This window comes from Dinoponera quadriceps, unplaced genomic scaffold (assembly GCF_001313825.1).
Source record: "Dinoponera quadriceps isolate SergipeBrazil2010 unplaced genomic scaffold, ASM131382v1 scaffold566, whole genome shotgun sequence".
NCBI lineage: Eukaryota > Metazoa > Arthropoda > Insecta > Hymenoptera > Formicidae > Dinoponera > Dinoponera quadriceps.
The window spans coordinates 980126-998041 of NW_014555972.1; the positions used below are offsets into that span (position 1 = coordinate 980126).

The 17916-nt window shown below is 43.5% G+C and overlaps 1 protein-coding gene across 19 annotated transcripts in view; it reads right to left on the bottom strand.

Annotated features, from left to right (window-relative positions):
* The window catches only part of LOC106746236 (basement membrane-specific heparan sulfate proteoglycan core protein), a 224661-nt gene that overhangs the window by 8877 nt on the left and 197868 nt on the right, over nucleotides 1–17916 (bottom strand). For 16 of the 19 annotated variants that reach the window (XM_014622582.1, XM_014622571.1, XM_014622570.1 and 13 more), the window contains 21 exons: nucleotides 17113–17406; nucleotides 16825–17027; nucleotides 15913–16138; nucleotides 15054–15421; nucleotides 14234–14516; nucleotides 13285–13720; nucleotides 11683–11819; nucleotides 10963–11143; nucleotides 10019–10291; nucleotides 9199–9753; nucleotides 8401–8821; nucleotides 7641–7875; nucleotides 7276–7567; nucleotides 6815–7075; nucleotides 6463–6729; nucleotides 5147–5335; nucleotides 4058–4327; nucleotides 3394–3545; nucleotides 2769–3076; nucleotides 1896–2362; nucleotides 1181–1346 (listed from right to left, as the gene is read on the bottom strand). In XM_014622582.1, the coding sequence (XP_014478068.1) occupies nucleotides 1181–1346; nucleotides 1896–2362; nucleotides 2769–3076; nucleotides 3394–3545; nucleotides 4058–4327; nucleotides 5147–5335; nucleotides 6463–6729; nucleotides 6815–7075; nucleotides 7276–7567; nucleotides 7641–7875; nucleotides 8401–8821; nucleotides 9199–9753; nucleotides 10019–10291; nucleotides 10963–11143; nucleotides 11683–11819; nucleotides 13285–13720; nucleotides 14234–14516; nucleotides 15054–15421; nucleotides 15913–16138; nucleotides 16825–17027; nucleotides 17113–17406 (5984 nt within the window). The remainder of the gene's footprint in view (nucleotides 1–1180; nucleotides 1347–1895; nucleotides 2363–2768; nucleotides 3077–3393; nucleotides 3546–4057; nucleotides 4328–5146; nucleotides 5336–6462; nucleotides 6730–6814; nucleotides 7076–7275; nucleotides 7568–7640; nucleotides 7876–8400; nucleotides 8822–9198; nucleotides 9754–10018; nucleotides 10292–10962; nucleotides 11144–11682; nucleotides 11820–13284; nucleotides 13721–14233; nucleotides 14517–15053; nucleotides 15422–15912; nucleotides 16139–16824; nucleotides 17028–17112; nucleotides 17407–17916) is intronic. The other 3 variants (XM_014622589.1, XM_014622575.1, XM_014622572.1) reach the window with 2 other exon arrangements.

Below are 17916 nucleotides of genomic sequence, written 5' to 3' on the forward strand. Positions count from 1 at the left end.
ACAGTCTCGTTCAGACAGACACGATTCTTTTTTTTTTTTTTCTTATATCTCGGAAATCATAGAAGGAAGTGCAGAAAAAGTCGTTCATATAGGATTAATTTCCAAATATTTAATTGTCGTTCGAGAATCGATGCCTCCGATGCGTAGAGTCCCTCAAATAAAAACCTAGGCATGTTTGACTTTCTGATAAAAAATGTCGCAAGTGTCGCAAATGTCCAGAATTTTACTTGAGAGACTCTATGCATTCTATGCATATACTCTTAATTTTACTTGAAGAATGTCCCATAAAGAAATATATAGACTCTATATCTAACATTTTATGACGTTCTTCCAAGTTTATCCATTTCATTGTGTATGCGCGTGCTATGTGCAAATTATATTTAATTCCCCTTCGCTGTCAGGCGAAGAAGAACCTTTCGTGCCAAAAATGTATTGGAGAAAAATTGGCAAACCTGCATCAGAAGATTTCAGTATAAAGGTTACTGAGGCCGTTGAATCCGAATCTGATATTTTCAAAATTCAAGATGGCGAATCTAATATAGTTATTTGAAAGTCCGATTCAGTTTTGGTGACTACAAAAGCTTTAAAAATATTATATTACAGTCAGAAGTAGCATTTCATATGCAAATATTACAGTGTAAGTATCGACGATGTCTGTGTTATATCTATATATATCCAACACAGCAGCTTGCCCTAAACGACAAACCGATTAAAAATACACAAAATACAAGGAAAAAATATATATAAACCTCGTTTCGTGATTCTGGGTTCGGCAAGGAGCGGGATTTAGAAGCAATTAAATAAAAAAATTCTTTCTTATTTTTCATATATGTCAATATTTTTTTTCTTTTTTGATTTGTCACAATAGACTCGTCGTTTTGTATTTTCAGATTATCAGATACAGCGACTTCGAAAACCTTTAGACATTCAGGAATAATCAAATTGTAATAATATAAATGTTTTTTTTTTCAAGATGATATACGCGTCACGAAGCAAAAATGGCTTCTCGCGCATATAATGGTCACTGACAGCGAAGGAGTTAAGTAAACTCAGAGCGTAACAAATGCGTGGAAACGATCTCGTGTATATGTGACATCTATTGAAAGCAATTTATCGGGAATAATGCGTGGGCGTGCGTTCGATCGATCGAGCGAGTGAGCGAGCGAACAGATGTACTCACCGTCTAAGAGCTTTTGGAGTATCATGCGCGAGGAAAGCTCTCTCGTCATGGAAGGCCGGCTCGTAAACATTCGTCGAACGCTGACATCGCGCTCCTATTTTGCCCAATGGGCAGTAACAGTCGAAGCCGGTTTCCTTGTCGACGCATTTGCCCTCTCCGCACGCACCTGAAATGATTAAACATATACTTAATAGAACATCGAAGTCAGTAGAACTAATGAAGTAGCCTCTCTTGCCTGGCCACTTCGAGTTAGAAGTAGCGAAATATTTGGATCTTTTGATTTGAAAGTATGATGAATGTCCTAATTAGTAACCGAGTAAGCTCATCGTGAAAATAAAATAATTAATTAATATCACACAGGGTGTCCAATTTTAATATCTTCAGACCATTTTTTTCTTTTAGATAAACAATTTTTTTTTCTTATTATAAGAATAACGAATTAAATTATAGTCTAGCTCGATTCAATAAAAATCTATTAAACTGTATTAATTCTGTGCAATTCAATGTAATTGTGTAATTGAATCTAATGCAATTTAATCGATTTAAATTGAATAATAGGATTACATTAAATTATAAAATTAAATTGCATTACAGTGATAACGAACCGGGAATGGCACTTGAAATCTACAAATCTCGATTGCACATGTGCGCTATATCAGAATTGAGCAATGCACATGTGCGATATATCAGAATTGAGCAATTACGATGATTCTACCTGGATAACAGGATTGCCCGACAAAGTCGCAGTGTTTGCCACTGAAACCGGCTCGGCACAGGCATGTGTAACCGTTCTTCGTCGATGCTTCCTGGCAGACACCGCCGTTGTTGCAGGGATTCTCGGCGCAGGTCTCGCAATTTGTGATCCCTATGCTGTCGGTCTGATCACCGATCAGGTCGACTTGCTTCTCACCGAGGACCAGTCTGCTTATACAGCCGACGAAGCCGGAGTTAATTTCGATTTCCTTGTTGATTCTGTTGTAACTGGGAACTCCGCCGACGTAAAGGGGCTCTTTCAGATCCAAACCTTGACGCCTGCCCACCGCTACCACTTTGTACGGGCCTTCGCCGTCCACCGACATCGTTCCCTCCTTTCGATTGCGTTGGATCTTGATGGTGTGCCACTCGCTCAGGGTGACCGGTTTGTCCGCACGAACGACCGCTGGTCCGGAGCCAAGATTGAATCTGTCAGAGTGTTCGGTGTATCGTTAATACATGCGGGTAGAAAGTCTCGATAGCTTACACGCTGCTCCCCATTCTGAGTAATCTCTCGCCTTGATTTGAGGAAGTTGTCAATGTAAAATCTTAATTATTAACAATTTAATATATAAAATGTTAATAAGGGATGTTAATACTACTTTCTCTCTTATATAATTATATATATAATTATACATATATTTTATAATTATAATTTATAATTATAATTGTAATACACAATTGTATGTAATCTTTTTCGCTCGAGTATTCCTCGATTAAGTAATTTCACAATTGGTTTGGTATCTCGCGAAGTCAATAATCGAGCTGCGTATTTGGCAGAAAAAGCATGAGTTGCAATCGACTCCTGGTGTGTTTCACGAGCTTTTCAACTTACTTGAATAGCGGATATCCGTTAATCAAGGACAAAGCGATAAAGTCGCCGTTGTCGCTGCCAGATTCGTCATTGTACAGGAGAATACCCTCGCTACTTTCTGGTTTGAAGGAGATCTCGATGTTGAACTTGAGATATGAGTCGGGTAGAGGCGGTAAAGCGATGTAGCTTTCGGGCGCTTGGCTGAAATTAGGTACGACACCGGTCACCACCAGCACCGTAGGCACTTCGATGGTCGTATGTCCATTATTTGCAACACAGATGTATGTCCCGGCGTCCTCGGCCTTTACATTAGTTAGCTTCAATTTGTTCTGTACAGTAAAAGAAGACATTTTTCCTCAAGACATACCTTCAACATTGATACGTAAAGTATTCGATTTTTGAATAAATTCTAGAGAAGGTCAAATATGTCTCTAATTCCAAGTTCGGTGTTTTTTTATTATACGAACGTTACGTTATTTCATCTTGAAAATTAGAAAGATATATTTCGCATGCACTATCCAAAATATAGCCTTGGGTTTGACGATGATATTTGCGCGATGGGTATTTAAAGAATATACAATAAAATATTATTATATTAAAAATAGAACAATAGAGACACTCGATAGTACAGGGACATTTCACATACGTCCAAAGTTTGGGTGTCTCGCGGTAGAAGTCCGCCGAGTTTGTTCCACTGGAATTGTATCGGCGGGTCGAGATCGATGCGACAGTCCATCTCCAGGCTTGATCCGTACGGTGCGAATTTGGTTTCAATCGCTGGCTCGTCGTTGTGCCCACCTGCATAATCACGGGGAATCGTGCAAATGAAATTCGTGCGATCGTTTCTACGATGTGCGTTTTCTTCTCGTCAATTGTTGTACTTACGTAAAACACACCGCGATTCCCGCAAGCATTGACGAAAAATCGGACATTTGCATATTAACGAGAAATGTAACAGGATATAGATATTAAATATTTACAATTTAATGTTAAATATTTTGTTATGCCTTTGCTAGACGCGCGCGCATGATTAAACGATCAAATCGATATTTTCTATAGATGCATTTAAAAGAAATATCCTTTATTCCTGTGGCTTATCTCGAAAGCTTTTTCAAGACTCTGTAATAAGGAATTTTTTTCATTTCGAGTACTTCCCGAGTTATGAAACTTGAAAGTTACGGTATCGTCGGTATTAGCGTAACTCAAAGTGTGCTCCGTGCGGAAGTTGCACGGCCGGACTTACACTTCTGTGTGTGTGGTCTCCCTGCAACCTCCGTACGATATACGTTAGAGCATCCGTGGACACTCACCGTGGACGATTAGATTCAAATCCTTCTCGAATGTACCCTCCGATGTGTCGACGGTGCACCTGTAGGGCCCGCTATCGTCGACGGCCACGTTCGTTAATCTCAGAACGTTGCCGTATGCCTGCGCGTTTGTCGGCAAGCGCACGTGGTTCGGCCTCGACCAGTGATAGCGCGGGTCGCGCGTTCCAGTGCACGTGCAGTGCATGTCGACCGTGTCGCCGATGTTGATCGGGTCTTGGGACACCTCGACGCTTACCAACGGCAAGGCAGCAGCTAGAATCGAATCGTTCGTATCAGCCGCACGTAATGCCCGCTCGTACAAATCAGCGGAGGAAAATGTACGTTTTATTTTGCGCGCTACTATCGCGCGTATTAAAGGTAGTATGAGTTGTTATCGGTCTTCCGAAGAAACCGCGAGATCGATACGTTTGGTCCGCATCTATTCGCATCTTCGCGAGCTATTCATATGTCTCAGATCGCATTCGAGACTTCGGAACTAAAACGAACGAATCTGGCAAAGTTGCGAAGTCGATTTTGCGTACAGTCGTTGCGACAGAATAATGTCGAATTTGCAAAGACATTAACGGCGTCTAGTACTACAAAATCCGAAGTAGATGAAATAGACGTTCATTTGTATACGAATATTTTACGCTAACAAGGATGGGATACGTGAGTAATCTGCATTGTTCACGACGGTACGAATGTTGCGTTATGATTGTCCAATAATATATATTGTACATTTGCTTACATATAATTGCTTGTAAAAAGGTGATTTTATAGAAAGTATCTATACAAAAGGAAAACCTCCGAAGAGATCTTTGTGAAAGTAACGGGAACATTTCTTCAAATAAACAATGAAATAAATAAGAATGAGATATACGGGGGTTTCTTCGGGAAAAGATATTTCTGGACGCAAACCCGCGAAATTTCAACATCTCATTTAGCATTCCGTCGATCGCTCGCTGCAGAGTTCGCTTCGCTCGTATCCCTTCCTCGGTAGGGCACATAAAGTTAAGCGAAAGTATAAAGGACAGTTCACTACAAGTAGAGACACTACGGGACGTCACACGAAACATATATTTCAAAACAAACCGCGTTGTCTCTGAAGAAATTGGCGGTATCGCAAGTTGCGGCAGAAGCGTTCGTCAGTACCGTCGCTGCACTGAACATAGCCGTCGCAAAAGTATTCCATCGGAATGCATTGTAGGCTTCTGCATTCATATTCCCAGTGCCTGCACTGCGATCGGTACACTGGCATGCAATCCGCAAGCAAATTAACTACTAAATCATAACGCGAGCTTTGTAAAAGAGAGAAACCTAAATTGGTGGAGACGTTCGTGGATTCCACGTCCGCTATGATCTCCTTATCGACCGCTCGGACAACGCAAAAGTCTGAACGACACACCGTCGCGAAGCACACCCGATCGTCTTCGCGACGTCGTCATTTTCACATTTGCATTGTGTAGGAGCGATCCGCTGATAGTTAGTGATGTGGCAAGCCAAGTGACGCGTTAGATTAGTGTAAATAAAACGGGAGATTTCATACACGTGTCGTTTACATTTGATATATTTCATTTAAGTCGTAAGATACCTCGCTTAATTGCGTATATTCTTACTCTTCTGTCCGATCGAAATATTCCGGAAATATTACTTAATATTGAGTAATATTATTAGAATATTAATCCAATGTTCTAATGTTCTAATATCCTAAGAATATACCCGGAATATTTAAATTTTACTTCTCACAGAGCATTCTTACGACGACAATATATAATTATATATGAATAAAAAAATATATAATCACATATTTTTATAATTTGGGCATATTCCATACATAATTATGTACGAGAAATGTTTTAATGGCTGCGTATAAACAGTGTTAACTCTGACTTTAATTATTTCAACTTCGGTGCTGTCAATCTTTTTTTAATTACGTTGTGTAAATGGTGTTTCGATTGATGTGCTGTTAAAATTGGAAAAAAATTCCAAGGAAAAATAGATCAACGGACCAACCACTTCAACGCGAGTCAGTCGCGGTCCGAGAAACGGGGAAAGCCGAAGTTTCGAGGCGTCTTTGCGTCGTCGTATCTCAAGTTTAAATCGATGAAATCGATAGAAGAACGGCAAGCAAGATATATATGTCGAAAGAAGCAGTTCGCGACTCAACTCTTTCGGGACTGCTCTCGACTCTCTCGCGACTCGGAACAGATTTCTTTCCCCGCGAATGTCCTGCGAGAGTTGAGCGCGAAGAAAAATGAAGACAACTTGGATAACAGGCGTGATATCGTTCAGCGTGAATCGTACGCGAGTCGCGTAGTAATCTTGTCATAGTGGATGCAGATTCTGATAAGCGAGATCTAATGAGAGATGATGCGACGGAGGCGTTTAGAAAACGTGGCGCAACTTACGCGATACGTTGAAATTAATATAGTCGCTTGATACACCGCGGCTGGTTTGCACTTGGCAGACGTATCGTCCGCTGTCCTCCGGTTTCACGTGCATCAGCTCCAGATAGTCCTCCCCGATTCGCGCGGTGATCGGCAACGCTTGTCCCTCGCGGCTCCAATGGATCGTCGCGCGTTCCCGCACGTCGCAACGCAAACGTACGGAACTGCCGGTGTGCGTCGTCACGTCCCTGTGTTCGGCGCGAATCCTCGTGTCGTCGTAAGGATGCTCTGTGAAAGGTAACGTTGAAATTATAAGTTTCATCAAAGTTATGTCATTCTGACATAGCAGATTCGAATGGTTTCATCTACTAACCGTTGACTGAAACCTCAGCCACCGCTTCCGCCGTTCCCGCTCCGTTCGTCGCTTTACACACGTATTTGCCAGCGTCAGAGTAGGTGATGCCGTGGAATTGCAGGACACCGTTGTGATGCGTCACCGAGTACGGCAGTGATCGTCCTATGGCCTCCCACTCGATATGCAGAGGCTCATCTCCTGTGGCGGTGCAAACGATAGACGGGTTTTCGCCGGGTCCTACCGTTTGACGCGTAGGGTTCAGTTCGATCCTCGGCGGGGCTGGAAGAAGTTCGTGACGGAATAGAGATGACAAGTCCTTATCGTAAAACGGGGAAAATTGGAAGCTCAGAACGTACGAGTCGCTCGCAAGATTCATCGAAGGAAAGCTGCCTTCGAGCCTATTTAATCCTTATCTTCTTGCAGAGTGACTTACGGAAAGCAAAGGCAGCGAGCTTATTTTGCATACAATTGAGACTTACATATAATTTCAAGATGAGACTTCGCTCTGAAGAGCACGGTGCCGGTGGGGTCCAAGCCCAGGCATATGTATTCCCCAGCTGCGGTCCTGTCGACGGTCGGGATGCTCAACACTCCGTTGTGCACGGTGCTACCTTCCGGCAGGAAGCGATGATCGCTCCTCTTCCAGTCTAAATAGATGTGGTCGCCGTCAGGCCCGAACACCTGGCAACGCATCTCTACCTTGCCGCCGTTCGGGATTCTCAGGTAATCTTCGGGGATCAATACTCCTTGTTGGCCCGTATAAGGGTCTCTCTGTAAATCACACCTCGATGAGAGAATGTGTCGCCAAGGCTGACGCAGGCGAACGAGATTCGGGTATACACACGTGACTGGGTCGATGTGGCTGCCGTTCGTCGGGAGAACACGGAATGTCGCCTCTGTCACCGGTACACGGCTCGTCCACGTCGTTGTCATCCTCGATGCGAATCTGAATGCGTTCCTCGGCTATTCCCACGGGGTTTGTCGCCTGGCAGGTGTACGAGCCTTCGTCGTTGGGCGAAACCGAGACTATCTCGTGCACGGCGCTCAACGGCGTGGCCGCTGTTCTGCTGTACATATCGCTGTAAATCACACGACGTTGTTCAATCATATTGCGCGGTCTATCTCGACAATGTTGATGATAGCGATATGGTTTCTTCGCCGTAGAAAAGCGAGGCAAAGAGTGAAGGTGCGGAGCGAGCAGAGGGAGACAGAAAATTATAATATTTTAGCGGCGGTATAAGAAGAGAAGACAGATCGAAATTTCGTGGTGCGATGCAAAGAGGAAGACAACTCCACAGATGAGTGCCACATAACCCAATAAACAAAGAATACTGTATCCACGAATCTTGAAACGTCGATTTTATGTGTATCTCTTCTTGAACGTTTATTTGATGTTTTATAAATATCGAAGTGATTAGATGATTAGATTAGTTGAAGTGATTAGTCACGATATTGATGTAACAACCATCCGTCCGCTTCCATCGATGATTCCTTTGCCCACCGGGACGTTATCTCTACGAAGATCGACATTACAAGAAGCAAATAAGAAGCTCATGCAGATGTGACGCGGATTCGACGTGCGGGAATAGACGAGGTCAACTCACTACACGGTCATCCCGTTCACGTGTTTGCTCCAGGCGACGTTGGGCTGCGGGTTACCGCTCGCGCTGCACATCAGAAGCACCCGGCCCCCGCGTTTCACTTGTAAGATGCCGTGTCCCGGGGTGATGGTGATGACAGGCATGGACTGCACCTCGATGTGGGCGATCACCGACGTCGAGCCGACCTCGTTCGACGCCGAGCAAATGTAGGCACCGCCGTCGTTCGTCGTAATGTTCGACAGTCGGAGGAGACCACCCGGGAGCTGTTCGATGTTGGAGGCGAACGACCGACTATCCTGGCGGGCCCAGTGTAACTCGGGCACAGGGAAACCGGCCTTCGCGCGACACTGGAGATCGGCGGAACCGCCGAGAATGACGGTCTGGACGTCTTGGGGATACAGCTCCAGCACCGGAGCTTCCCGGGCTGTAACATCGACGGACGTTCATTCGACCGGGCATAGCGGTTAACTAATGTCGAGCGGCGGATGTTCACGTTCTCGTCGAAGTCTTCGTAAGAATGAACTGATTTGACAACAAGTGATTGTACAACCTTGGTAAATACTAACGAACGATACGATTACAGCAATATAATTCCCCACTCAACGATGTAAACTGTTATATACAACGCATGTTGTATTGCGCTTGCATTGTTGAGTAAGAAATTATAACGTTGACGCAATGACACTCATCGGCCTTCGTGTGCTTTTACTGTTAATCACTTTTACTGTTGCTCTCGTTGATAATTCTCTATTGTTGTACGTAACGATTTTGCACCGGGAAAATGTTGTACGGTGAACTCACGCGCAACTTCGATGATAGCGCTGGCCTCGTAATTGCCCGCGGCGCTGCTGACTCGGCAGATGTACACCCCCCGATCGGAAACCTGGGCGTTGACAATCCTCAGCGTGTCGCCGACTTGCTGCACGCGCGAGCTCATCGTATCCATGTATTTGCTCCATTTCACGTGTACGCCCGGCTCGCCACTGGTGACGCATCGCACTTCGGCCACCGTGCCCTGAGACACCACCTGTCGTTCGGGCTTCACTTTGATCGTCGGCGGATCCCTGCGAGGCACTATCACTATCTTCGCGGTGGTGCTCGTTTCCGTTCCACGGACATCCGTCGACGTGCACACATATATACCGGAATCGCTCGGGCTGGGGTTACTGATGAACAAGGTCCCGTCGCTCTGACTGGCGTAACCCGGCAACGGCAGTCCGCCGGATCTCGTCCAGGTGATGTTCGCGCGCTGAGACGGCGTGCAGATCAGTTTGACGGTGTCGCCGCTGGTCCCGGACCATTCGGGCGGCGTTACGGTCGGCGGTAGAACTTGGGACGGCGGCTTGTTAGGGTCGTCTGTAACACGGAACGAAGTTTTCAGAGTTTCGAGAGTGCCGGGGAATCGCATTCGCAATTCCATTCCTTCAAGCAGAGAATGGAACTTCATATATATATGAGTATATATTTATATACGGTAAGATAATTTTTTTCATAGATTATAACGCATTTACTTCGATCGATTCCGTAATATGGTATCGTATATGTGTATTTTTAATAATTTTCCAGCGATTTGATATTCGTAAAACGCGCTACATGTTATCCGATTACTTCGATCGATCACCTTTAACGTATAAAATGGTCCTTTTCTCGTCTGTGCCAACGTTGTTCTTGGCAATGCACTTGTACTCGGCCGTGTCGCTCTTCGATGCGCCCGGTAAACTCCAAACGCCGTTGTAGAAGGTCGCCTCCGGGCTCATGGCTCCGTCAACTCGCACCCAGTCCAACTGCGGCGGTGGATTGCCGGTAGCCTCGCAACGGAATTCCACCGGTCTACCTTCTTGCACTTCCTGATAGGGCGGGGTTATCACAGCTCTGGGTGCTACCGGATTGACCCCTTGAATAACGTACGTGAATGAAGTTATGACCGAATTCACGAGCGGCTCGCTGCGATTATGATTTCTACCTGGTATTTCCAGCAAGCGTTTCGGGAATGCTGCGTTAACAGTGCGTTAAAACGATTAAAAAGGGATACGCAATACAGATTGGTTTATCAAACTTTTTTTCTCTTTTTTTTCAAAACTTATTATAAAGAAGATCACACGACGAAATGACATAATCTTTCCGGTACGAAACGAAGAACATTGGGACAACATTTTGAAATGTTGATTTTATACACAGGGTGTCGAACGCAAGACGTGCCAACCATAGGATTCATAATTCTATACAAAAAAGAAAAAGAATTCCGGCGCTTAGAGAGACGAAAAAGAATTTCTACTGACATAATTTCTTACTTTTCTTATTCCTTATTGAAACAGCCCATATAATGATTTTAATATTAATAAATTATTTTAATTTGTATAAAAAAAGTTAACAAGTTATTGTTAATGCGTTTTAAAATAATTAGTTTAAATTAAAGGTTAATTTACTTAAAATTAACTAGCTTGAATGTTAAAAATGTTACTAACTTTTCAACTTTTTATGTAACTTTTAAGTGATTAACTGGTTATTATCCTGCTATTTTTTAATATGCAACGTAGCGTGCGATTGATCTTGCTTGTACCGTACCTCCGACAGTCAGGGTGACTTTCTTGATCGCGATGTTGATTCCGTCGCTCACTTGGCAGACGTATATGCCGCTGTCAGTTACCTTTATATCCCTAATGACTAACAGTCCGTTTGCGTCGTCCACGCTTCTTCCGGGCGGTAATTGGCCACCTTCTTTCTCCCATCTAATGCGCACCGAGTCCTATTTACAATAACAGAAATAAGAGAAAAATCACAATCACACACTAGGAAAAAAAGAATTTAGTATCTCCAACAAAACTCTTTATCTAACTCTTTGTCTGAGGCGATTATTGGCTGCAACTATATATTTTACTTAATACGCTGCATTTTTCTACCTTTTATCTATAAATTTGAGCTATGAAAAGGATTATAGCATTTGTATATAAATAACAAGAGAATCCATATCTTTGAGCAAAATATTTGGTTTCAAAAATTAAACATTTTAGTTACGATAAAACAATTCATGTTACGAAACACTTAGGTTTTTCACAACAAAATTCATATAGCAAGTTCTTTGGTTGCTTTAACAAAAGCATTACATTATAAGAACAAAGTATAAGCAATAAACATATTTGTTTACAGCAACTGTACCATTTGGTTGGACATACTTTAACCAAATTATTTTGTCGTTAAAAAATTTTGGTTCGTAGAGCAAAACATTTTTCCTGGTGCATCCGTTATGGATATTATATTATATAAAAACAGATTTGGGAAACTTACGCTATCTTGCGATCTGCCCGTGCAATGATATCTGACGGTGTTTCCCGTTTGGACGATCTGGAATTCCGGTTCCTGTACGTAAACTATGATCCTCGCCGGCGGTATCGGGCCTGGTGTGGTGGTCGTCCTTTCTCTGACTATGAAGGAAACAAAAGTCAGCGAGATTGATTTTTAAAACGAGCGAAATGTTCTCGCGCGATCGTAACCACCACAGCGGATGACTTGTTAGAACGAGATGAGAGAGAGAAAGAGAGAGAAAGAGAGATAATTTACGAAGACGACACGGACTTTGTTTGGATCCTACGATACTAAGAACACACATCGTGAATCGGTATTTTCCTCGGACACGAGAGGCACAATCACCATTACATCGGACGACAAGTGACAATGACGATTATGCCGAAGATAGTTGCTAATTTGCGAATTAATTACCATAGAACACACACATAGGACACTCGTGGACACAGAGTATACCATACACCAGGGAAAGGCAAGCTTCTCTGTCGACATAAGTGCCGATTCTGGGAGAAACTACGAGACTACAGAGAACTACGCGCCGAGGACGACGACCTAAGGAAAAAACAGAATTCCTTCACCAGGCTTGCTCTACGATGATCTTATGACAACGTGACGACAATGGAATGATCACAGAGCGTTTTTCCTTGCCACGAATCACCGACGGACGAACGAACGAGAAGGACAAAAGCTCTCACTATTGCGGCCCGTCAAACCTGGCGTAATCGACGTCACGATCTTCACTAGCTCTTTGCCGTAGTAGTTCACGATATGGCATTCCACGTTGCATGCGATGTACTCCACGTGGATGGACCAAGTGCGAAAAGCTCCCTTCTCTGTCCTGATTATGGGACCGGGTTTGCCGCTTCGGACAGTCACGGGGAATCCGTCGAGCGACGACAATTTAAAATAGATGTAAAAATTGTCCGGGTAGTCGTAGTTGCACGTAAACTCAATCGTGGAGCGCGGCTTGGCTTCGGCATTCATGGGCATTAAGCTTACCATCAGCTCACCTGACCAACGTGTCATTTCGCCCATTATACTCTCTATACGATCTTAAGCCTTTCTTTCGTTATAAAGATATGTCCTACCGAAAGAATGTTACCTCACGCTCACGAAAAGATATTCAAACTTACGGTGTGTTTTACATAAAAATAGTCCACGTAGCTCGATCGTTTGAATCATATCTCTTGTTAGCGGAGCAATTCAAATCTTTCGTCCCGTCCGATCCGAAAGAATCGGACTAGCTATGTAAACAAGCCTGTTAACCCCTTCGAATAGTTCGACGAGGAAAGTTGATTCACCGAGTACGTAAGTCCGGATGGAAATATTTCACGTTATCACATACCGTTAAACGTTATTATCCTCCTATAATCGAAAACATTTGCAACTAATATCCAATAACAACCCCTATTGTTTCTCTCCCTTCGGAAGAGTCGCGATTGGACGAGAAGATAGGAGATTCTTCACTACTCGCCCTTCGAAATTTCGAAAATCCCCCCCCCCCGTCTTTTCGAGCAGAAATCATCAGAACGATCTAGTCTAGTGTTATTTCGCGCATCTCGAATGTGACGTTCCGTTCCTTACCGATGTCTTGGCAGTACAGCCCCGTGTAATGCGGCAAGCAGTGGCACTTGACCTGACCGGACCTGCTGATCTCGCAGCTCTCCTCGTTTTTGTTGCAAGGGCAGGGATTGCACGCGCCTAAGTAACTGACGCTTCGGTCGCTGGTGTCCCTGTAGTAGCCGCGTGCGCAGGTCTCGCAGGAGCTTCCTGTGTAGCCGGTCGGGCAACGGCAGGCTTCGACTTGGGTCGCCCGTCGGTTCCCGGTGAGGTTGTCCACAGCCGTATCCATGCTGATGTCACTGATGTACGTGGCAGTCATTCGCTCGCTGTGAGACGCGCGCACTAAGATAGCCTCCAAGTTAGACAGCACGATCATGAGATCCGTTCGCGAAGCACTGCGCGGCCCTTCGGTCGTCAAGCGCCTCCATTCGTTCTCTCTCAGCGGGACAGTGTAGGTCTACGAAGGAGATTCCCAACGAGAAAACGTTCGTGAAATTATATGACGAATTTCTTGTCGCATGAAAAACTTGTGACGCTGCGATTTATGTATGTTTGAAAAGATACACGCGGAGATATGGATCTTTTGTAAAAGATTAGTAATTATTTATGCAATTCGTTTTCAAATGATATTTCGGCAAAACAATAGTGATAAGTGAGTCATCAATTAGCGGAATATTTGAGAAATTTAAATTCAGAAAGAAATTGCCCAGTAATTGAGAAAAATATTATGTAGTATGTACTTTTAGATTTAAAAGTACAGGCAAATCATAGCCGGAAGTCAATCGAATGTCCGCGAACTTCCTTTGTCTCTTAAGAGCGTCCGAACCCGAAACAAACACTCCCTTCGGATTTATTAAGTCGTACACGTTTTTCGAACCATGTAACAATGAATGTTCGAATTCGCTGTTCGTTCTTTGTTCGTTCGCTCAGCGTATATCAGGCTTAATATTTTTCCCTCCGGTATACACACCATCGAAATATCAGGTTGGATCTCTGTCGGATTCGTCCAGAACAAGGTGACACCATTGCCGATCAGCAGAATGTCTTGGTCCTTATAGCTCTTAGCTTCAGGGTATGCGGTGATGTGTTGCGTCAGAGTGAGGTTTCCGCCGTAACTCTTCACTTTGTTGCCCGTGAAAACGCTCGGCAGTGACCAGAACAGCCTTCGGCTTCTGCTGTCCGGATAACGGTAGCCGATCTCGTTCATCGCCACGTTCAATTCGAAGCCATCCGCGATCACATCGTGTCGGGTTCTACGGGGAAAAGTAGATATCGGCCTATATATATATATTTTTTTTTTTCAAAATATAAAACAAATTGGAAATTGGTGGCATAAGAAACAAAAAAGAGAGGTTTATAAAAAATATTTACATCCCAAAGGCATACATTAGTATTTTAAAGTTAGCTGAAAAGAGTCTGTGATCAATTGAAAAATTTGTTAACATTTCAGAATATAAATAAGTTTGTAAGTGAGAAACAGAGAGAGAGAGAGAGAGAGAGAGAGAGGGAGAGAGAAGGGGGGATTCATACAAAAATATCTACGTCTCGGAGAAGCAAGCTAATATTCTAAGGATTAACTAGATAGGATCTGTGATCGTTAAAAAATTCGTTAACATATTATTTTCGGGATTTGTCGAATAAATTATAACGTTCGTTTAACAGTGATTTCTTTTTCTCTCGGATTGGTTGTAAAAATTTATTCGTCTCTCGATGGGCCAGATTTATGCTTTTTGCTACAGCAAAAACGACCGGAGGACGTTATTATTTGCAAAGAACGGGCGTGTACTTACGAGTCTGTGAGAGTGAAGCCGTGATGCGAGTCGTACACCCACATCGGTATTTGCTGTATATACAGCGTGCTCTCGTGACATTGATCAGTTACCCCGCTGCAGTAACACTCGATGCATCCATCAATGTTCTCAGCACGTAATCCGTATGTCGACGGGCGGCACCGATTGCATTCCGGGCCCTCGACGTTCCTTTTGCACTCGCATCGGCCTTCGACGCACGACGCACTGCGCGAGCCGGCTTCGTTGCATCTGCATCCCGGCTCGCGTGTCTCGCTCGTACAATCACTCGGGGTGCCTCGAGTGGCGTCTCCTTCGTATCCTGGCTCACATACCTCGCAAGAGTCGCCGGTGGTATGATGCGCGCAATTCTATTAAAACGTAAAATGTTCTGATCGCACTCGAATCAAACGCACCTCCGCACCGTGGCTCACCTTTATATTTTATACTTGATATTTTACAACGCGCTGCCGAAAGAATTGTGTTAGATTCTAACGGTAAATAACGCCATTGTCGTCAGCCCCGGTCTACAATAGGTGTTTTAAGCCTCGAGTTTTAAGAAATTGATCAATTACAGTCGAACGTGAGAAGAATAATCGACTACGACCGGTCAATTTTTCAAAGTTTAAATCGCGTATCATAGATGGGGAGTTATTTTTTCAGTAACGACTTGGACGTTATTTTCCTTTTCTTAGTAACGTTAAGGATAATCCGCAGGGAAAATATCTTTGGATCTAATTGGGATTCAGTCCGATTTCCCGAAAAAATCATGGATTCTAATTTGGGAATCTACGTTAGTTCTCTTCGAATTGATAATTGAATCATGTCAAGATTATCAGCCGTACTCGTTTCTGTCGCTTACCTCGCAAATGCCAGTCTCAGGATCACATTGGTTCGAATGACCGTTGCAGTTGCACGGCTCGCAAATACCTAAATAGAGGCCCTCGAAGGCTCGCGTGTAACCAACGTCACAATACTCGCATGAAAGTCCTCTATAGCCGACAGGACAAGTACATTCTTCGACTTCGACCGCGCGCTCTTTGCCCGTGTTGTATTTCTCCGCAGTATCCAAAGACACGAAGGAAAGTCTGAGAAAGTATTACATCGTATATTTTAATTAATTTCGTAATTTCCGCTCTTTGATCTACCGATAGATTTATATACTCGCTCTTCGAATTTTTACGTGTTTTTAAAAGTCCAGCAGAGCGAATATATGTGCTTATTGCGTCCATCAATTTATTTATTGAATGCAATATCTAAGAATATTGGGGGTTCAGCCGAGTCAAAATTTGCTATTTTGCTAGGATGCTATTTTGACGCTTTCAAGGACACTTTGCGCTAATTTAGATTGCCTATAAAGTAATAAAACTTTCTCTGACTATACTGATATTTATTAACTTCTTCTTTGAACCTTTAATTTTATGGATTTAATTTTAATGTCACCTTGAACAATCTATTTTGACGTTGAAACGAAAATTCAGAGGGGCGACAAATTTGTTTTGAAATTAAATAAATATATACAGAGTGTTTCTCAAATACCGTCCAATATTTTAGGAGTTGATCTTTGAAGTCATTTTATGAAGAAATGAACATAATATGTTCACATGAACTTTTCTTCATGAGACGATCTGAGAAATGAATTCCTAAAGTATTGGACAGCACTTAAGGGGGCAGTACTCTGTTATAAATATATACTTATTTATTCGCCACGACAGCATAAAATTCGCTGTCCCCTCAAAATCGCTCCCCTCCGATGGTATTACGAAGTACTTACGCGGCTTCGTTGGTGTGCGTCGTGTAAGTGGCTTTGATTCTGATGGTCCGTACGTCCGCCAAGGCCATTAGAAGATGCTCCCTGTCCGCCTGGGTGCCGTCATTGCGTTGCCAATATTGTTCGAGCAACGGCACGGTGAACGATTGATGGAAGTCCGGCTCCGGCGACTCGCGAGAGTAGTACAGTAGGTTGATGTCGTTAGCCTGTGTGTGTGTGTGCATTAGGTTCACCTTATTGCCTCTTTATCGCAGCAAGCAGAAGAGCCATGACTCGCGAATATGCACTCACGCTGATGAGCTCGACGTCCGCGGCGTTGTTCCGTGAACTTTGACCGCCTGGAGAGGGGACGTATCTGACGCTGTACTTGAGATTGCCGCCGTAAGACGTAATTTGATCGCCCAGGAAAATGCTGGGCAATTGCCAGTAGTAGACGTCGTTATTGCCACGATTGGGGAAATCGCTGTAAATGATTTCCCGGTTGATGGTGTCCAAACGAATACCTTCGACGATCGCCGGCGCGTCGGTGCTCCTCGAATCGATCAGAGAGAAATCTCGGATCGAGTTGGTGAACGATACGCGAATCTGTAACGTGTCAGTGATCCATCGTACAGTCACCGTTTTCACAATTACGTGAGGGAGTCTTTAGTTGTAGAGAAAAAAATTGTTACTTTTGGAAATCGCATACTTCGCGATTTTAAGGTTCGCGAAAAGCGCGGACAATGAGTCGTCCGACCGCGGTGATCGAAATTTCTAAACGAGATTAACTTAGAAGAGCTTCTTCGAGGTATTCTATCGAACAAAATCAATAGGGAAAGAATCAAGACAAGAAAGAGTCGGTCTAAGCGCGAATGAATTGGTCGCTCGATCGTGGTAATTCAAACTTTTAAACGCGATTAATTTAAAGGAAGAACTTTTTCATATATTCGAGCGAAATTAATCAGGAAAAAAAATAAAGGCGAGAGTCAGCGCGCAGGTCTAAGAGCGATCGATAATAAACGAAGCGAAGAAGTTCGAAGTTACTTTTTGCATTTTAATATCAACTGTCGAAATTTATATTTTTCAACGATCATTTCTATTATTTCATAATCCGAG